Source organism: Phycodurus eques, chromosome 18 (assembly GCF_024500275.1).
Source record: "Phycodurus eques isolate BA_2022a chromosome 18, UOR_Pequ_1.1, whole genome shotgun sequence".
Taxonomy (NCBI): domain Eukaryota; kingdom Metazoa; phylum Chordata; class Actinopteri; order Syngnathiformes; family Syngnathidae; genus Phycodurus; species Phycodurus eques.
In genome coordinates, this window is record NC_084542.1 from 14,532,730 (window position 1) to 14,547,092 (window position 14,363).

The 14,363-nt window shown below is 42.1% G+C and overlaps 1 protein-coding gene across 2 annotated transcripts in view; it reads right to left on the bottom strand.

Annotated features, from left to right (window-relative positions):
- gpcpd1 (glycerophosphocholine phosphodiesterase 1) overlaps positions 1–14,363 on the bottom strand; it is a 16,245-nt gene continuing 1,882 nt past the window's right edge. Inside the window, exons 2-19 of one of the 2 annotated variants that reach the window (XM_061704071.1) lie at positions 14,256–14,340; positions 11,976–12,000; positions 11,784–11,859; positions 11,142–11,183; positions 10,559–10,685; positions 9,450–9,708; positions 9,219–9,381; positions 9,027–9,156; positions 8,382–8,436; positions 8,201–8,296; positions 7,914–7,988; positions 7,759–7,798; positions 7,608–7,666; positions 7,460–7,525; positions 7,245–7,381; positions 6,442–6,577; positions 6,184–6,344; positions 1–1,362 (exon numbers count right to left, since the gene is read on the bottom strand). In XM_061704071.1, coding sequence (XP_061560055.1) covers positions 1,158–1,362; positions 6,184–6,344; positions 6,442–6,577; positions 7,245–7,381; positions 7,460–7,525; positions 7,608–7,666; positions 7,759–7,798; positions 7,914–7,988; positions 8,201–8,296; positions 8,382–8,436; positions 9,027–9,156; positions 9,219–9,381; positions 9,450–9,708; positions 10,559–10,685; positions 11,142–11,183; positions 11,784–11,859; positions 11,976–12,000; positions 14,256–14,340 — 1,937 coding nt within the window. In that variant the 3' untranslated portion in view covers positions 1–1,157. The remainder of the gene's footprint in view (positions 1,363–6,183; positions 6,345–6,441; positions 6,578–7,244; positions 7,382–7,459; positions 7,526–7,607; positions 7,667–7,758; positions 7,799–7,913; positions 7,989–8,200; positions 8,297–8,381; positions 8,437–9,026; positions 9,157–9,218; positions 9,382–9,449; positions 9,709–10,558; positions 10,686–11,141; positions 11,184–11,783; positions 11,860–11,975; positions 12,001–14,255; positions 14,341–14,363) is intronic. The other variant, XM_061704070.1, reaches the window with a different exon arrangement.

Sequence of the window (14,363 nt, forward strand, 5' to 3'; positions counted from 1 at the left end):
CAGGTTCCACGTGATTGTTTAATTTAAAGACTTACACGCTTGTTCATACCCTACTGCACCTCATTTCGTGTGAAGGCAAGCATCTTTACATGACATTGCGTGATGCACACCATCATGCAATAAAGTACAGGTGCTATGAGGTACTGTACTGTGGTTAACTATAAACAACGTAACAGAAGTCCCCCCACCTTTAAGGCTGCATATTTATCAATCAGAATGAAAGTTGAAATGACCCGATACGTAATAAATCATAGAAAGGGGTGGAACCCATGAGCACCACAACATCAACTTGTATCAAGTTTAAAAAGTGACGTGTTGCGTTTTTACGCTTCAAGTGCCACAAAATGATCACCTGCACTTCTTAAATTCAGGAAAGGCCACCTGCACGATCTGCCAAATGCAAAACAAATTTAAATGAGTTAACAACAAAGGAAATAAGAAGTTAAAACACTAACAAAAGCCAGGCATAAGTAATGGCTACATGCACAAAATAAATGTAAAATAATGGCACATCCTGTTCTACTACATTACATGACAGTAATCCACTGCTATATCACCAATTTTTCTGTTAACTGTTTGTTTTTGTGTGTTGAAATACACTTAGTGTGTGTTTAAACAATGTGAGTACAGCGTGTGTTTAAACAATGTGAGTACAGTGTGTAGGAGAAGTATTTTAAGGCTTAAATTATAAAACAAATGCTTTTATTTTTCATTCCATTAGTCTTACCGAGCTATAAATTTGAGTCTTTCCATTTTTGTGTGTGTATGTGTTCAAATACATTTACAATGTGTTTGAAAAGTCTGTTTCAGTAAGTTGAAATGTGTTTACCGCGTGTGAGTGGGGTATTTTAAGGCTTAAACTAGAACAATGTTATTTTATGTGAGCTCTCAAAATTTGCATTCTCACCCATCACGGGTGGGTCTTAACGTCACTCCTGCGATGAACGGTGGATTACTGCACTGTATAATGTTTCTTAGTGCCGCGTGCGGCATATTGGCTAATATTATCACACTTTAATTTCCCTGCTTGATATCGAAACACAGACACAAGTTATAGCTACAATCAATATGTGCGGTGGCCATTTTGTGTGCATGAACGGAGGTGCTTGAAAAGTTTGAACTCAAAACACAATCCCTTTTGTGAGAAATGGAGGGGGCTACGAGGAGCTGAGGCCCGAGTCGGACTCGGCGCTGCCGCTGCAGGCCCGGTCCTTGCTGGCGACGCACGGCACCGTGGAGCACGGTATGGAGTAGCAGGAGCAGGCGGGACTTTTGAGGGTCTCCTCGGTGATGACCTCCCGCAAGGAATGTTGCTCCTCCACTTGGAAGATGTTAGGCTGCTCTGCTTGGTCCTCGCAGATCCTGAAGAAACCATAAAAAAAGTTGTTTTTTTTAGAATATATTTTAGTACAAGAAACACTTAGATGAGCACATTCTCAATTGTTTGACTTTCATTAAGTTAGACAGCAATTTAGACTTGAAGGATACAAAAATGTGTTCATGCACTCATTTTTGTTAACAGCACAATGTATACAAACCTGCATTCATTTGGTGATTCCACTAAAAGTCCTTTTGTCACTTTTTTTGTTTTAATGGCGCTGAAAATAACTTTTTTTTTTGTTTGTTTTTAAGCCTGGGGTATTTACATTTACTGAACTGCAGACAGTAGTGTTTGTTTGAAGGAGCAGTCTAATTCACAAGAGGCCGCCCCTTTTCCTTTAAACCAAAACCCTAATCTAAAAACTTAAAACTTTTTTACAAACACCTTTTTAAATACTATTTTTTAATAGGAATAATCTTAAATATTAAATCCTAATGTCCTCCTGTACACATGCCATTGATAAGTACCCTCTTACCCCGTTGTTTCCTAAAATAACCCTAACCCTTAAATCAAGCCCCAATCCATGCCTGAACCTAAACCGACCCTAAACATGACCTAAACCCTAACCAGTAACCCAGGCCATGATACATCAAGCCCTCAACCTAATCCCATTTTAACCTAAACCTAACATGTTTTTTTTCTGACTCTTGTTCTGTATAAATAGCGCTGACACGTAGTATCAGAGCCACAACAGAAGAATACAAAATGGCATCTGTGTGTTGGAAGCTAAACACCTAACACAAACTTCTTCCGCCCTGCAGTGTTGACAATGGTTGCCATCTGACAACTATTTTCCACGTCACACCAGACACCATGCAATTTTTGTAATTATCAGATTGCCGGATGCCAGGCCACTGTGCCAAATTGGCCCATCGGTTACTTCCTCCAATGCAGCAATTTAAGTGTCTTAAAGTGGCCATTGATGAAGAAGTGAATTGCATTGTGATGTCTATTTAACCCCAAGATGCACAAGTGGGTCTAAAATGACCCGGAGAGGTTATTTTCTCACAATATCTTTGTAAGATTTAATTTTTTTAAAAATATAATTTAAGATTCCATCCATCCATCCATTTTCTGAACCGCTTCTCCTCACTAGGGTCGCGGGCGTGCTGGAGCCTATCCCAGCTATCATCAGGCAGGAGGCGGGGTACGCCCTGAACTGGTTGCCAGCCAATCGCAGGGCACATACAAACAAACAAACAACCATTCGCACTCACATTCACATTCACGCACCTACTGGCAATTTAGAGTCTCCAATTCATGCATGTTTTTGGGATGTGGTAGGAAACCGGAGTGCCCGGAGAAAACCCACGCAGGCACGGGGAGAACATGCAAACTCCACACAGGCGGGGCCGGGGATTGAACCCGGGTCCTCAGAACTGTGAGGTTGACGCTCTCACCAGTCGGCCACCGTGCCGCCATTTAAGATTCCAAGTATTCCTAAAAAAAAAAAACATGACTTTGACATCCTGCCATGTGAATGTTCTACTTTCTATACATTTTAGTTTTTGTATTAATACCCCCAGACTTGCTAAATTGGGTAAAAAAAATATCACCTATGTTCATTTCCTACAGGATTTGATGGAGATTTTTATTCTTATCAAGTGTGACTGTCTGACATCAAACACACAGAAGTGTGTCATCTCTTTTACTATCATAAACAACTACATGCAAATATCATCTTCACCTTTGTCCTAAAAAAAATGTCTACTGTGTGGAAGAATGTGTGTTAGCATGCATCGACAAATTAGCCAAGTTTACAGTTAGCTAAAAATAGCTAGCTAGCTAGCTAGCTAACATTAACTACTGTGTGCGTAGATGTGTGTCAGTCATGACTATTACGTGACAGAGTACGTGATATTATCATGCATCAACAAATTAACCAACGATATGAGTGTGTAGTTGAATCTCATTCTTGTGGGAACTCAACGACAGAACAAGCCAGACTCCCCTCCTCTGAAGAAGGGTTGCAAATCCAGGAAGGTTCGCAGCACAGTTTGGATTCAATGGCAATCAGACAATGGTGAGTGCTGTCAGAAAGAAAGGAAAGGCCACTGTGCTCTTGAGCATGACGCATCATAGCAAAGTGGTGGATGGAGATACTACGGAGAGAAAAAAAAAAAAAAAAAAAAAAAACCCAGGTCACCGCATTCCCCAACAGCACAAAATCAGATGTAGACACCGTGGACCAGATGGTGGACACCTCCACCTGCAAGCTGCAGACAAAGTGGTGGCCTTTGATGCTGTGGTACAACATCCTTGACATCAGCCTGCTGAATGCCTACACTTTTTTCCACAGCTGAGCATCCTGAATTCAAGAGTTATATCACCAATGCACGCCTGCCGCTTTGGCAAAAGGCTCTCGAAGACGGTTGCCACACCGCATATGAGAAGCCAAGAGGAAGGTTGCCCCCTACTGCAAACGCCAATAGCGCCACGAGAAGGTGTGGCGTGATAGAAGCCACAACAAAAAAGCAGAAGAGAGGCCCAGGGAAAGAGAAAGAGGTGTCAGATCTGCCCAAGCAACAAAGACAAAGTGGAAAATGCAACGTAGGTACCTGTCTGCAACGATCACAGCCAGAAACTAGTACTTTCCGTGGGGCGGCATGGCTCAGCTAGTAAGAGCGGTCGTCTTCCCGATTTGAAGGTTGTGGGTTCCATCCTCAGCCCCTGTGGGCTCCTTGAGCAAGATACAAACCCCCAGTCGCTCCTGATGCTGCGTAGTCATTAGATGAATGACGAGAGTGTTGAGAGCGTTTCCAAGGTGGGAAAGTGCTATGCAAGCCTAGAGCTATTGTGTTCACCATGTCTTCTTTCATGATAACATTTCGATATCTTGAGTTCAGACAAATACTTTCCGGATAAAAAGACGCTCTCGCACCTGGCTAACAGCTTCAGCTGACACTTGAGCCTTAGTAAGAGGTCTCGAAAATATTTGTCTCAACACAAGTAATCTAAAACTTATCACGTGAAAGCCCATTTACCCATTTACTTTGCCCCCACTGCCCAGTCCAATGTGACAAACAATGGAGCCAGACACACAAGTTACACACACATACATTGTTCTTTCAGTCAGCCATGCATCCGAGGGTTAATTAATTATGTACTGAAAGCTCGAGAGTGTGGGTTTATTTATTTATTTTTTAAGTACCGTGTGACAGCTACAGTAAGTATCCCAAATGGTACTACGGCAGAAGGCTGGTGAGCTTTTAAGCTTTCAAAGTAACGCGAGGCTGTAATCCTTTTAAGGACATTTTTACCACCCGCCCACGGCAGAACACATGCTGCAGATATCAAAGCCGATTGTTTGTTCTTGAACGTTAGCGCCACTAAAAACCTTGATGTTAATTATACATACATAGGACGATTACAATGCTTTTCAAGTTAGCTTTGTGAAAGCAGAATTTTGGACGAGGCGCATTAGGAATTGTCCAAAGCTTGGCCTGAGGGCCATTTTGTGGCCAGTGGCTTTTCTCGTGGAAACCGTCATCCAACACACCAAGTGCCGAGTGTCTCATGCAAGCCATTCATTCGCGTTTCAAGCAACCCAGCCACAGCGAGGCATGCCAAGGTCAATATGTTTTGGAAAGATAAGACAAGGCAGTTGAGCAACCATTTTAGTTAAGTCCCAATGTACTATTGTGGATTAATAAATTAGGAGTGAAGGACAAGTCAACTGTCTTGCATTATCGTCAAGAAACAAGCTCCTGCTTTTAAATGTTATATATAAGCATCCAAGCACTAAAATGCCAGAGAGACTTTACAGCAATCTGAGGGACTCGACTCAGAATTTGGCAGCGAGACGTCTGTAATTCTAGAGGTGGAAAAAAAAAAAAAAAAAAAAAAAAAGAAGAGTTAACACAAGAGCCTGTGGCAAATGTTGAACTTCTTGATGGAGTGGAATGCGGAGAGATCGCTCGTGGATGCTTATTTTCTTGTCTGGGGTGGTGAGCACGAAGACATGGAGAAGTCATGGTTGTGAAAACAAACGTGTGAAAGGAAGAAGTGAAACAAACACAACCTGCTGAGCATGCAGCTTTTCACCACTGCTCTTTGACCTGCTCTAGAATGAATACACAATCAATTGGATGGCACTGGACCGCCGCGAAGGCCAAACATCTGTCAGAAATCCGGTATATGCGCAACCTTTAAACTTTAAACGTCTACAATGTCTTAATTTCAACACAAGATGTAACCACAGTGCCACCAAGGATGACAATAGATGGTGCTTAGGCTTCTGTCATGTTTACATGTATCATATCATATTTGTATAAATAAACGATATACACGTGTCCGACGTTTGCCCGAAAACACCAGCCATAAAGAAAACTACATTTTAGCAAGCTTGGCTTCAGACAATCACGTCATCAATCCTACTTATGCTCGTTAGCATAGCATACACAGGAAGTCAGCTATCTGGTGTTCCGCGTTGGTATCCGTGATGTTCCGCATATCGAGGATTATCGTGAAATGCCGCGCGATGCTGTTTCTACTCCAATCCTGTAGGAGGCGGTAATGTAAAGAATAATTTGGTCTTCGTAAACATAGGATGGGTCCCCACATGGGTCTGTTATTTTTACAAATTAATAAACAGTCTAAAGTATTCAAAATTGCTTAAGAACATTAACGATACAATGTATATTAACTAAAATATGTGCCTTTTCTTTCCTGCCGAACGGCGACAATATGTGTCCTGCGACCAGTCCAGGTTGTACGCCGTCCAAAGTCAGCAGAGATAGGTTGCGCTATTTAAAATAAATAAATACATACATTTTTCCAAAATGGAGGGATGGAAGCTTAACCTGTCATAGATGAGTCCGTCAATGCCTTGCTCCCTCAGCTTCCTCCTGTTCTCGTGCTCGTTGTTGTCATCGCCCCAGCAGAACACCACCAGGCCTTTGCCCTGCGCCTCGCCTATGAGGCTCACGTTGGTCAGCAACTCCTCAGTGTGGGCGCTGATGCCCTGGACGAGACATTTGTTGACATTCTTGAGCCCGATGCCAAAAGACAGGGACACTGAGGATGTGTAATGTAAAAGGGTGAGGGGGGGGGACTCCTACCAGGATGTCCTCGCTCTGAGCGAAGCTCATGGCGATCTCTGTGGTCTGGCAGCGGATGTCCATCAGCTCTGGATACTTCTCAGAGATGCCCTGCGTCAGGAAAAGGATGGGGTACTTGTTCTGCTTGCGGCGCACCCTGAGGGATAAACAGACATAAACAGACTATGACATTCTACTGTTCCAGACATGAAGCTATTTATTATTATTATTATTATTATTATTAATTATTTGTTATTTAGTTAGGACCAGGTTAGTTTGTTCAAGTTCAGTAAGTAGAATCTCATCGGCGCTAAGTTTAGTTCAGTCAGTTCGTTTAACCGTGTAACATTAGAATAGCATTTAGTTAGTTAGTGTTGGTTAGTTAAAGACAGAGTTCAATGAGGTTGGTGACTAACCATGCAAGTTGGGTAGTTAAATTAGTTCATTCAAGTTAGATGAAGATAGGTTAAATTCAAATCTAATTCAAAATTATGTTAAGTCATTTGGCTAAAGATAGTTCATTAAATTTAAGTTACAACTGATCTTAAGCTAAGTTAAATTATACACGTTAATGTTAGCATGAAACTAGTTAGTATTAAACAAGTTAGTAGCTAGTTAGTTACTAAACTAATTAGTTGCTGATTCAAAGTTTTGATGAGTTTGTTAAAATGTCTGCTTTTAAGTTCAGTCATCTTAAATTGAGTTAGCTAGTTAGCTAAAGCTAGTCCCAGTTAGCTGGATTAAGTTAGTCTAAATTTGTAGAGTTAGTATTTAGCCGATTAAGTAGTTGACACTACTGTTGACAATAGGTTGTGCGAGCTTACATGGAGCAGATATCGGGGTCGAAGCAAGAGAAGACGACACGTCGCTTGCCTCCTTTTCGCAGAACGCAGGACAAAATGATGTCTATGAACTTGTTCATGTTGAAGTAGGATGACATGTTGCTTTCCCATGACCCGTCCTGTCGGGATAAAAAGCTGAAAACTTAACACTTCTTACATAGTTTGGCTGTTGCGTTCTCGGTTTTTAGATGCGCCACCTTCATCTGACAGATCCACTTGAGCTCGATGTTGAAGCCAACATGTTCTGGGAGTGCCTGGAAGAGCTGCGGCGGGGGGAGGATGAAGGATTTTCATCAATTAAGGAGTCAAAAGAAGTGGTTGATGCTTGTCTTTTGGGCGTCTTACCTGCGAGAGCGACGGGAAGGGCTGATGCTCGCCGATCTCGTCCTCATCCTCCAGTACGTCTGAAACATAATACTGCTCGGTCAATTGCGTACTGTTAATTGAATGCAACAACTAAATCAGCGTTTGAAAAAAAAAAAAAAAAAAAACAGACCTTTGAGATCGCTTCCCTTCATGGCAGTGACGTGAGCCAGCTGAGTAAACAATACAAACACACACAAAACTGAACACCTTCAGACCTCCATGATAATGTCACAAATGTGCAGTAACACTCAAGTCTTAATTAAGATAAGCAAGGGTGGGGTTTACCTTCAGAAGCTGCAGCTGATCAAATGTCAGATCTTTCACCGGCACCTCGATGAGCTCCAGATTATGGTCATTTTTCTGGAAAGAAAAGGCAGAACGAACATCCAAGATAAAGTATTGTTTTTCCTCATTCGACACACTCCTCTAATTCCACACGACACTGTGTAACAGTCACTGTGTACTTCAATGTGGGGCATGACCAAGACAGTTTGTACACTTAACTCCTCACCCCTTGTTGTTGAGGAGATGTTATGACGTCTTTTTGTTTTGTATCCTCAGTCCGAGGTTACCTTCTTTTTGGTGGAGATGCAGCACGTTAGGTCGTGGTACACGATGGGCACGGCGTCTTTGGACAGGTGGACGTCGAACTCCACGTAGGCGGCCCCCTGCGCGTTCAAACAGATCCTGTGTTTTTAAACGGTGTATTGTACAAAAGGTTGCACTAGCTTCGTCACCATCTGACACACATACATGCTTAGCGGCACTCTTGAACGATGCGATGGTGTTCTCTCGTACTCTGTGATGCCTGGAAAACACAAATAGTGCATGTTGAGAAGCTGATACGCAACCTATAGGGGTAGTGAGTCAAAAGCCCCTTTCACACAGCCAGTAACATCCTTTCAAAAGTCGGACGTTCAAAATAAACCCTTGCCAGTATAATAACAGTTTCATACATTCTTTGGCCCCTTGGTGGCTGAAGGTCTAACTTTTAATAGGAGCTTTTACATTGATCATTTGTTCACATTGTTTCATAAGCCTTGCCGGCACGGAACCCTTTATACACAATTTCAAATGAATTGCCAAGTCATGCTTTGTTTTTGTTTTTTTCATGAAAACTGAGCGGACGTACGAAAACCGGGACAAAGTTCAGACAAAATAAAATGACTGTAAACCTAATCATATGAAAACTAGGGCATATGAAAACATAGGTTCCACTGTACTTCCTTGACACCAATTATGGCTGTTCGTCTTTTCTCGCTTTAGCGACACCTTGTGGCATCTTAGGGCTTTACAGAAAGAGCACAAAATTGTAGTGATAGCTATTTTTTTAAGTGAACAGCTGAGACAAAAATGCGAATGGTGAACCACGAATAGGTAGGGGTTCACTGTACATACTTGGCGGCTTGTGTGCTGCCAGCTCCTCGGTGGCCCACGTTCAGGACCCTTCCTTTCTTCCAGTACTTGGCAAAGGTGACGCTCATGTCACACTGCAGCCCCGGGATGGGCCTGATCACCAAGTAGTCCACTGCAACACAACAGACAGTTGGGCTTCTTCCTCTTCGGTCTCCATCGTTCCGGATTCCTTACCTCGCACTTTGCCGATGGTCTGCCTGGAGTTGCGCGCCATGATGGGCAGCGTGACCAGGCCGTGATCCCTGCCGCTCTCCAGGAAGGTGGAGGAAAGGAGGCAGGCGGTGCCCACGTGCCCCGGGTGGACGTCGCCCTGGACCACGTGCTCGCTCAGATCCTCCTGCAAGTCCCACTATTAGAAAAAGCCTTTCCAAGTCATCATCACCTCTACCCAGGTAATCGTCTTGCCTCAAAGAACTCAAAGGTCAGCTCCAGGTTGTCGGGGTCCATGCTGTGGATGCTGTACTCGGTCCACTGCGAGGGCTCCAGGGCGTAGCCGCACTCGGGCTGCGAGTGGCGGGACTTGTAGCATTTGGAGCTGATCATGCTGATCTCCAGGGTGGTGGGCACCTTGTGCGGGGACGACAGGCTCCGTGAGTTCTCCCCCTTCTCATCTTCCTCCTCCTCCTCCTCCTCCTCCTCAACGCCCTCCAGCATCAGTTTGATCCTGAACAGATGGGAAGTTAGCCAGTTGTCGCATCTCATTCACAACTGTAGCCAACAGGGAATTCTACAAAATGGTTATCAATCAGAAACTCTACCCGGCTAGAGGGCCTGGTGTAAAATTTGTATCAAGCTACATAAGAACGTTGCGTATGATATGTTAGCATTTGTTGTCAGTCGTGAAACAAACACAGGGCCGAAATTACTTTACAGAAAGGCCAGTCGCCAAAAGAAAAAAAAAAAAAAACAATACAAGAGTTGGTGTTAGCATACCAACTGTTAGCATGTTTAACATTGGATCAATTCTCAATCAAAATAGTACCAAACAAGATGGCAAATGTAAAATCCCCATCAAGCTGCCAAAGCGCATTCTATATTAAAGTTCCAATTTCTGTTAGCATTGTTAGCATTTTATTCAATCGTTATTAGGTTTTGCTAGTCCTTTCAAAATACAAATTCCAATTCCATCAGGCCATGATGTAAAATAATTAATGCCACAGTTGCCCTATAAAAAACAAGAAACAAGCATGTGAAAAACCCCTCCAAACGTTTTTTGTTTGTTTATCGAGATAAAAACAACAACAAAAAATTGAGATACAGGTATATGCTTTCATTAGACAAGTAGAATCTTCTTTCACTGGATACAGAGGAAATTCTAGATCTTGACGACAATTGACCTTGTAGCTACAAAGAGCCTTGCTCTGTCACTGATTTTAAGCGGTACAAATGTTTCAGCCTTGGTAGAGGTCAATGCCTGCTCATTGCTTGTGTTTCGGTTTGCATGCTCTTGTTTCACTCTTGGCTGAAAACTTTCTCCCAAGAGGGTGGTTGGCCTGCGTTTATTTTAAGTCTACCTGAAGCGGGACTTCTTGAATTTCTTCTTGGTGATGGACACCGGAGACGTCTTGGAATAGTGCAGTCGCAGGCGAATCTCCGTCTGGCACGTGAGCCAACCGCTGTCGACGCACATGGCCCCGTCGTCTAAAGCGGAGGAGGAAACGGGAAATAAATGTGTCTTCATTGCCTGTTGTGGTTGCTGACAGTGAGGATTATCAAATGGGACAACTTTTCTACTTGATTTCGGGTCTGTGCTATTTTGAGGGTTAGATGTTGTAATTTAAAACAAACACACTTCGCATTGTTATATAGCTGCAGCACTGCTATTCACACATAATCTAGATTGCTAATCTATATCCTCGATGACAACCCAATTCTGCTCTGATTGGTCACCTTCACACAAGTTAATTTGGATGTTACGAAATAAAAAAAATAAATAAGACGCTTTGTAATGTTACAGTAGCATTTCCTCCTAAACGGTGGACAGGGATATTTTAGCAGTAACGCCTTTATTGGAGGATGATTATTTTTTATCCTTTTTTTTTTTTTTTTTTTTTTTTTTTTAAACAGTTGGTTTTTTGGGGGGTCCATTAGACTTACTGTGGATTCCAAATTGTCCATCGCCGACACTTAGGTGAAATGCTGCAATGAAGGCAAACAGCATTAGAAGAAGCAGAGTAAAAAATGTTATTTAAAAAAAAATAAAAAAATTTAACATCTCAATCCAGAGCGGCTCCCATTCTGTTACTTTATGTTGACAACACCATCTGACGATTAGATCACTTTGTTAACATTAAATTGCCACTATTAAAGGAAATGCTCTGAACTTGCTACCTTGCCTCTTCAACAGCCAAACACCACCAGATATTGTCAAACGAAAAATATTTGGAAGCAACAATAATTAGGTAACACTAATAAAGGGTCGGGTGACAAAGGTGTTTTTGCAGTAGGCTTATCTAGAACCAGCTTGCTCTGCATGAGCAAACACGCCGCAGTATTAAGCGTGTTACGGCAAGCAACTTCGGCAGCGTTTACTGTGTAACAAAGCTCGTTCCAGAAAGTATCCTAGCTCACCGCTTTCATAAGCAACATGTGCTGAATAGCCTGCAGGAAAGCTTTCGGGAAATAGTGACAGCTTGCTTACCCCCCCCCCCCCCCCCCCCCCCCCTCTCAAAGCTTTACAGGAAGTTTATTAACACTTTGCCCAAGCCAAGCACATTGTGCAGATGTTGTAATTAATACCTGTGGGGCTCATGGTGCGGGGATGATGATGGCTCTCCCACACATTGACTATCACCTGACAAGGATCGCCCGCGCTCTGCAAGTACAATGTTTGTTTCTTTTTTTGTGTGTATTTTTTTTTTTTTTTTAACAGTAAGCAGTAAAAGTTTCAGTCTGCTCCTCAAGTCATGTCTGGATCAGACGATCAGTCACCTTGGGCAGGGGGTGGGGTGCATATCTGAAAAGGAGGGATTTGTTAGAGAAGATGGAGACAAAACATGGCTCAAATACCAGCCTCCCCACGACACCCAAGCAATCACTGAGTTCACGCCGCACCTCTTAAAAAAAAAACAGGTATCACGCACGACGAGGTTGCTTTAATTACCTTTGCTGTGACCGATAGTGACATTACGCAACATACGACGCATCTGTCAAGCTGCAGGCGTAGTATAAAGAGAACGTATTTACGGAGCATTTTGGTTTTGAAGTAAAATGGTTGATAAAATAAATACTAAAAAAAATATATATATATTTTACCAACAATTTTCTCCGCATCTGCATATGAGGAAATGCAGTAGTGGTGCCATGAGATACAAGTTGAATTTGTTCCGTGACCACGTTCGCAACTCAAAAACATTTGTATCTCAAAACATTTTTCTTTATTGAAATGATTGGCAAGGCAATTAATGTATTCCAGTCGACCCTCCCAAAAAACTAAAAATAAGAAGAATAGCACTTTATAATAATGTTTCCCCAATTCCAATGAAGTTGGGACATTGTGTTAAACATAAATAAAAACAGAATACAATGATTTGCAAATCACGTTCAACCTATATTTAATTGAATACACTACAAAGACAAGATATTTAATGTTCAAACTGATCAACTTGATTGTTTTTAGCAAATAATCATGAACTTAGAATTCTATGGCGGCAACACGTTCCAAAAAAGCTGGCTGAGAAAGTTGAGGAATGCTCATCAAACACCCGTTTGGAACATCCCACAGGTGAACAGGCTAATTGGGAACAGGCGGGTGCCATGATTGGGTAGAAAAGGAGCTTCCCTGATTTGCAAATCATTGTATTCTGTTTTTATTTATGTTTAACACAACGTGCCAACGTCATTGGAATTGGGGTTGTATATAAAAACATGCAGTAATGACATATTCAACAGAATGTAAGGATTTAAACAGTTTGTGCATCGTGATTAATTCGTGGCAGCTCCTTCTGGTGTGTGCAACTTGGCCAGGATACCGTCATGCACACACAAACAAAGAACAGGTTCACAGCTACTATAAGTGACTGATTGAGCTGCAGTAATAGTAGTTGTTTTCCCCAGAGGATAAAGAATATATGATGGCTTTGAGAATTGTTATATTGTCTACATGTGGTGCTGCACCGTTTGTATTCAGATGTCCGTTGCTGAAAGGGTTCTAACACTGCAACGTAGATGCTATTCTTTAGCTTGTCTACAGTGTTTTGCATTCATTGTTAGCATTAAGCTAAGCAAACGTTTCTAAGGCAAAGCGATGTGGTTGTTTTAAATATATGTATTTGTCTTTGTGTTATGTTTAGTTTGAAAGTAAATGTGACTTTTGGAGTGCCATTAAATAGCTTGGTATGCTGCAACTCAAAGGACAAAACAAATAAAATCAGCCACATGACAGCTCGTACCTCTAAAAACTCAAGTCGGGTCACTCGTATCATAACCACTGCATTAGCTGATCGTGTTATTTATGGCAGTAAAGTATGCACATGCAGCATATTTGAAGCCACCTTTAGTCGAGTCTTCAACAATCATTAAATTAAATACCGGTAATCTTTCACAAACATTCGCAGGAAGGTGAAGTTGAATATTTTAAAAGTATGATTCAGAGATGCATTCACAGTCACAACAGGGAAAACAAGCGTGTCCTTGGGCCTTGCAAGGGACATACACGACGACACCAGCTCGATTGCGTTTGGCCTTGCGACAAAAGAGAAAACAAGTGTGAAGAGTCACGTTGCCACAAAATCTTTGCTTCAGGCATGGAACAGGGAGAGGCTGTTTATTCCATTTATCACATGCAACTGTAAAAACTGTTGTATTTTTCCATAGAAAACAATAGAACTGGAAATAATTTTGTCTATCAGCCACCGCATCACAAAACTTTATCAAATTAAACTAAATAAATAAATAAAAACAGATGACATGAAACGTAAAAAGAAGTTAACTACTGGATCGTGATTTGTCGACAAGCACACGCAGGGAGAGTTTGCTTCATGTGCCTGGGAGGAGAGTCTCTTCACACTGAACAAAGACGACTATTCTTCCATTTCCTGTTCTATGGTTGTATAGTAATTGCAATTTTAGACTTCGCAACGTTTTAACACAGTTTCTTGAAAATGTGGGTTAATTTTCTAAATTCAGACTCTCCTTTGTGTCTCACACCCGATTACAACTGCACAAGAGATTTGACAAATGGGACCAGTGCGTTAATATAAAACAACTCACTTTTGCCTCCAGAAAGAAGCCCTTGAAGTAGCGGTACTTGACCTCGACTCCTCTGGGAATGCCGACCGTTGTTGTCCACGTGTTCCTGGTGAAGCAAGGGGGACGTTG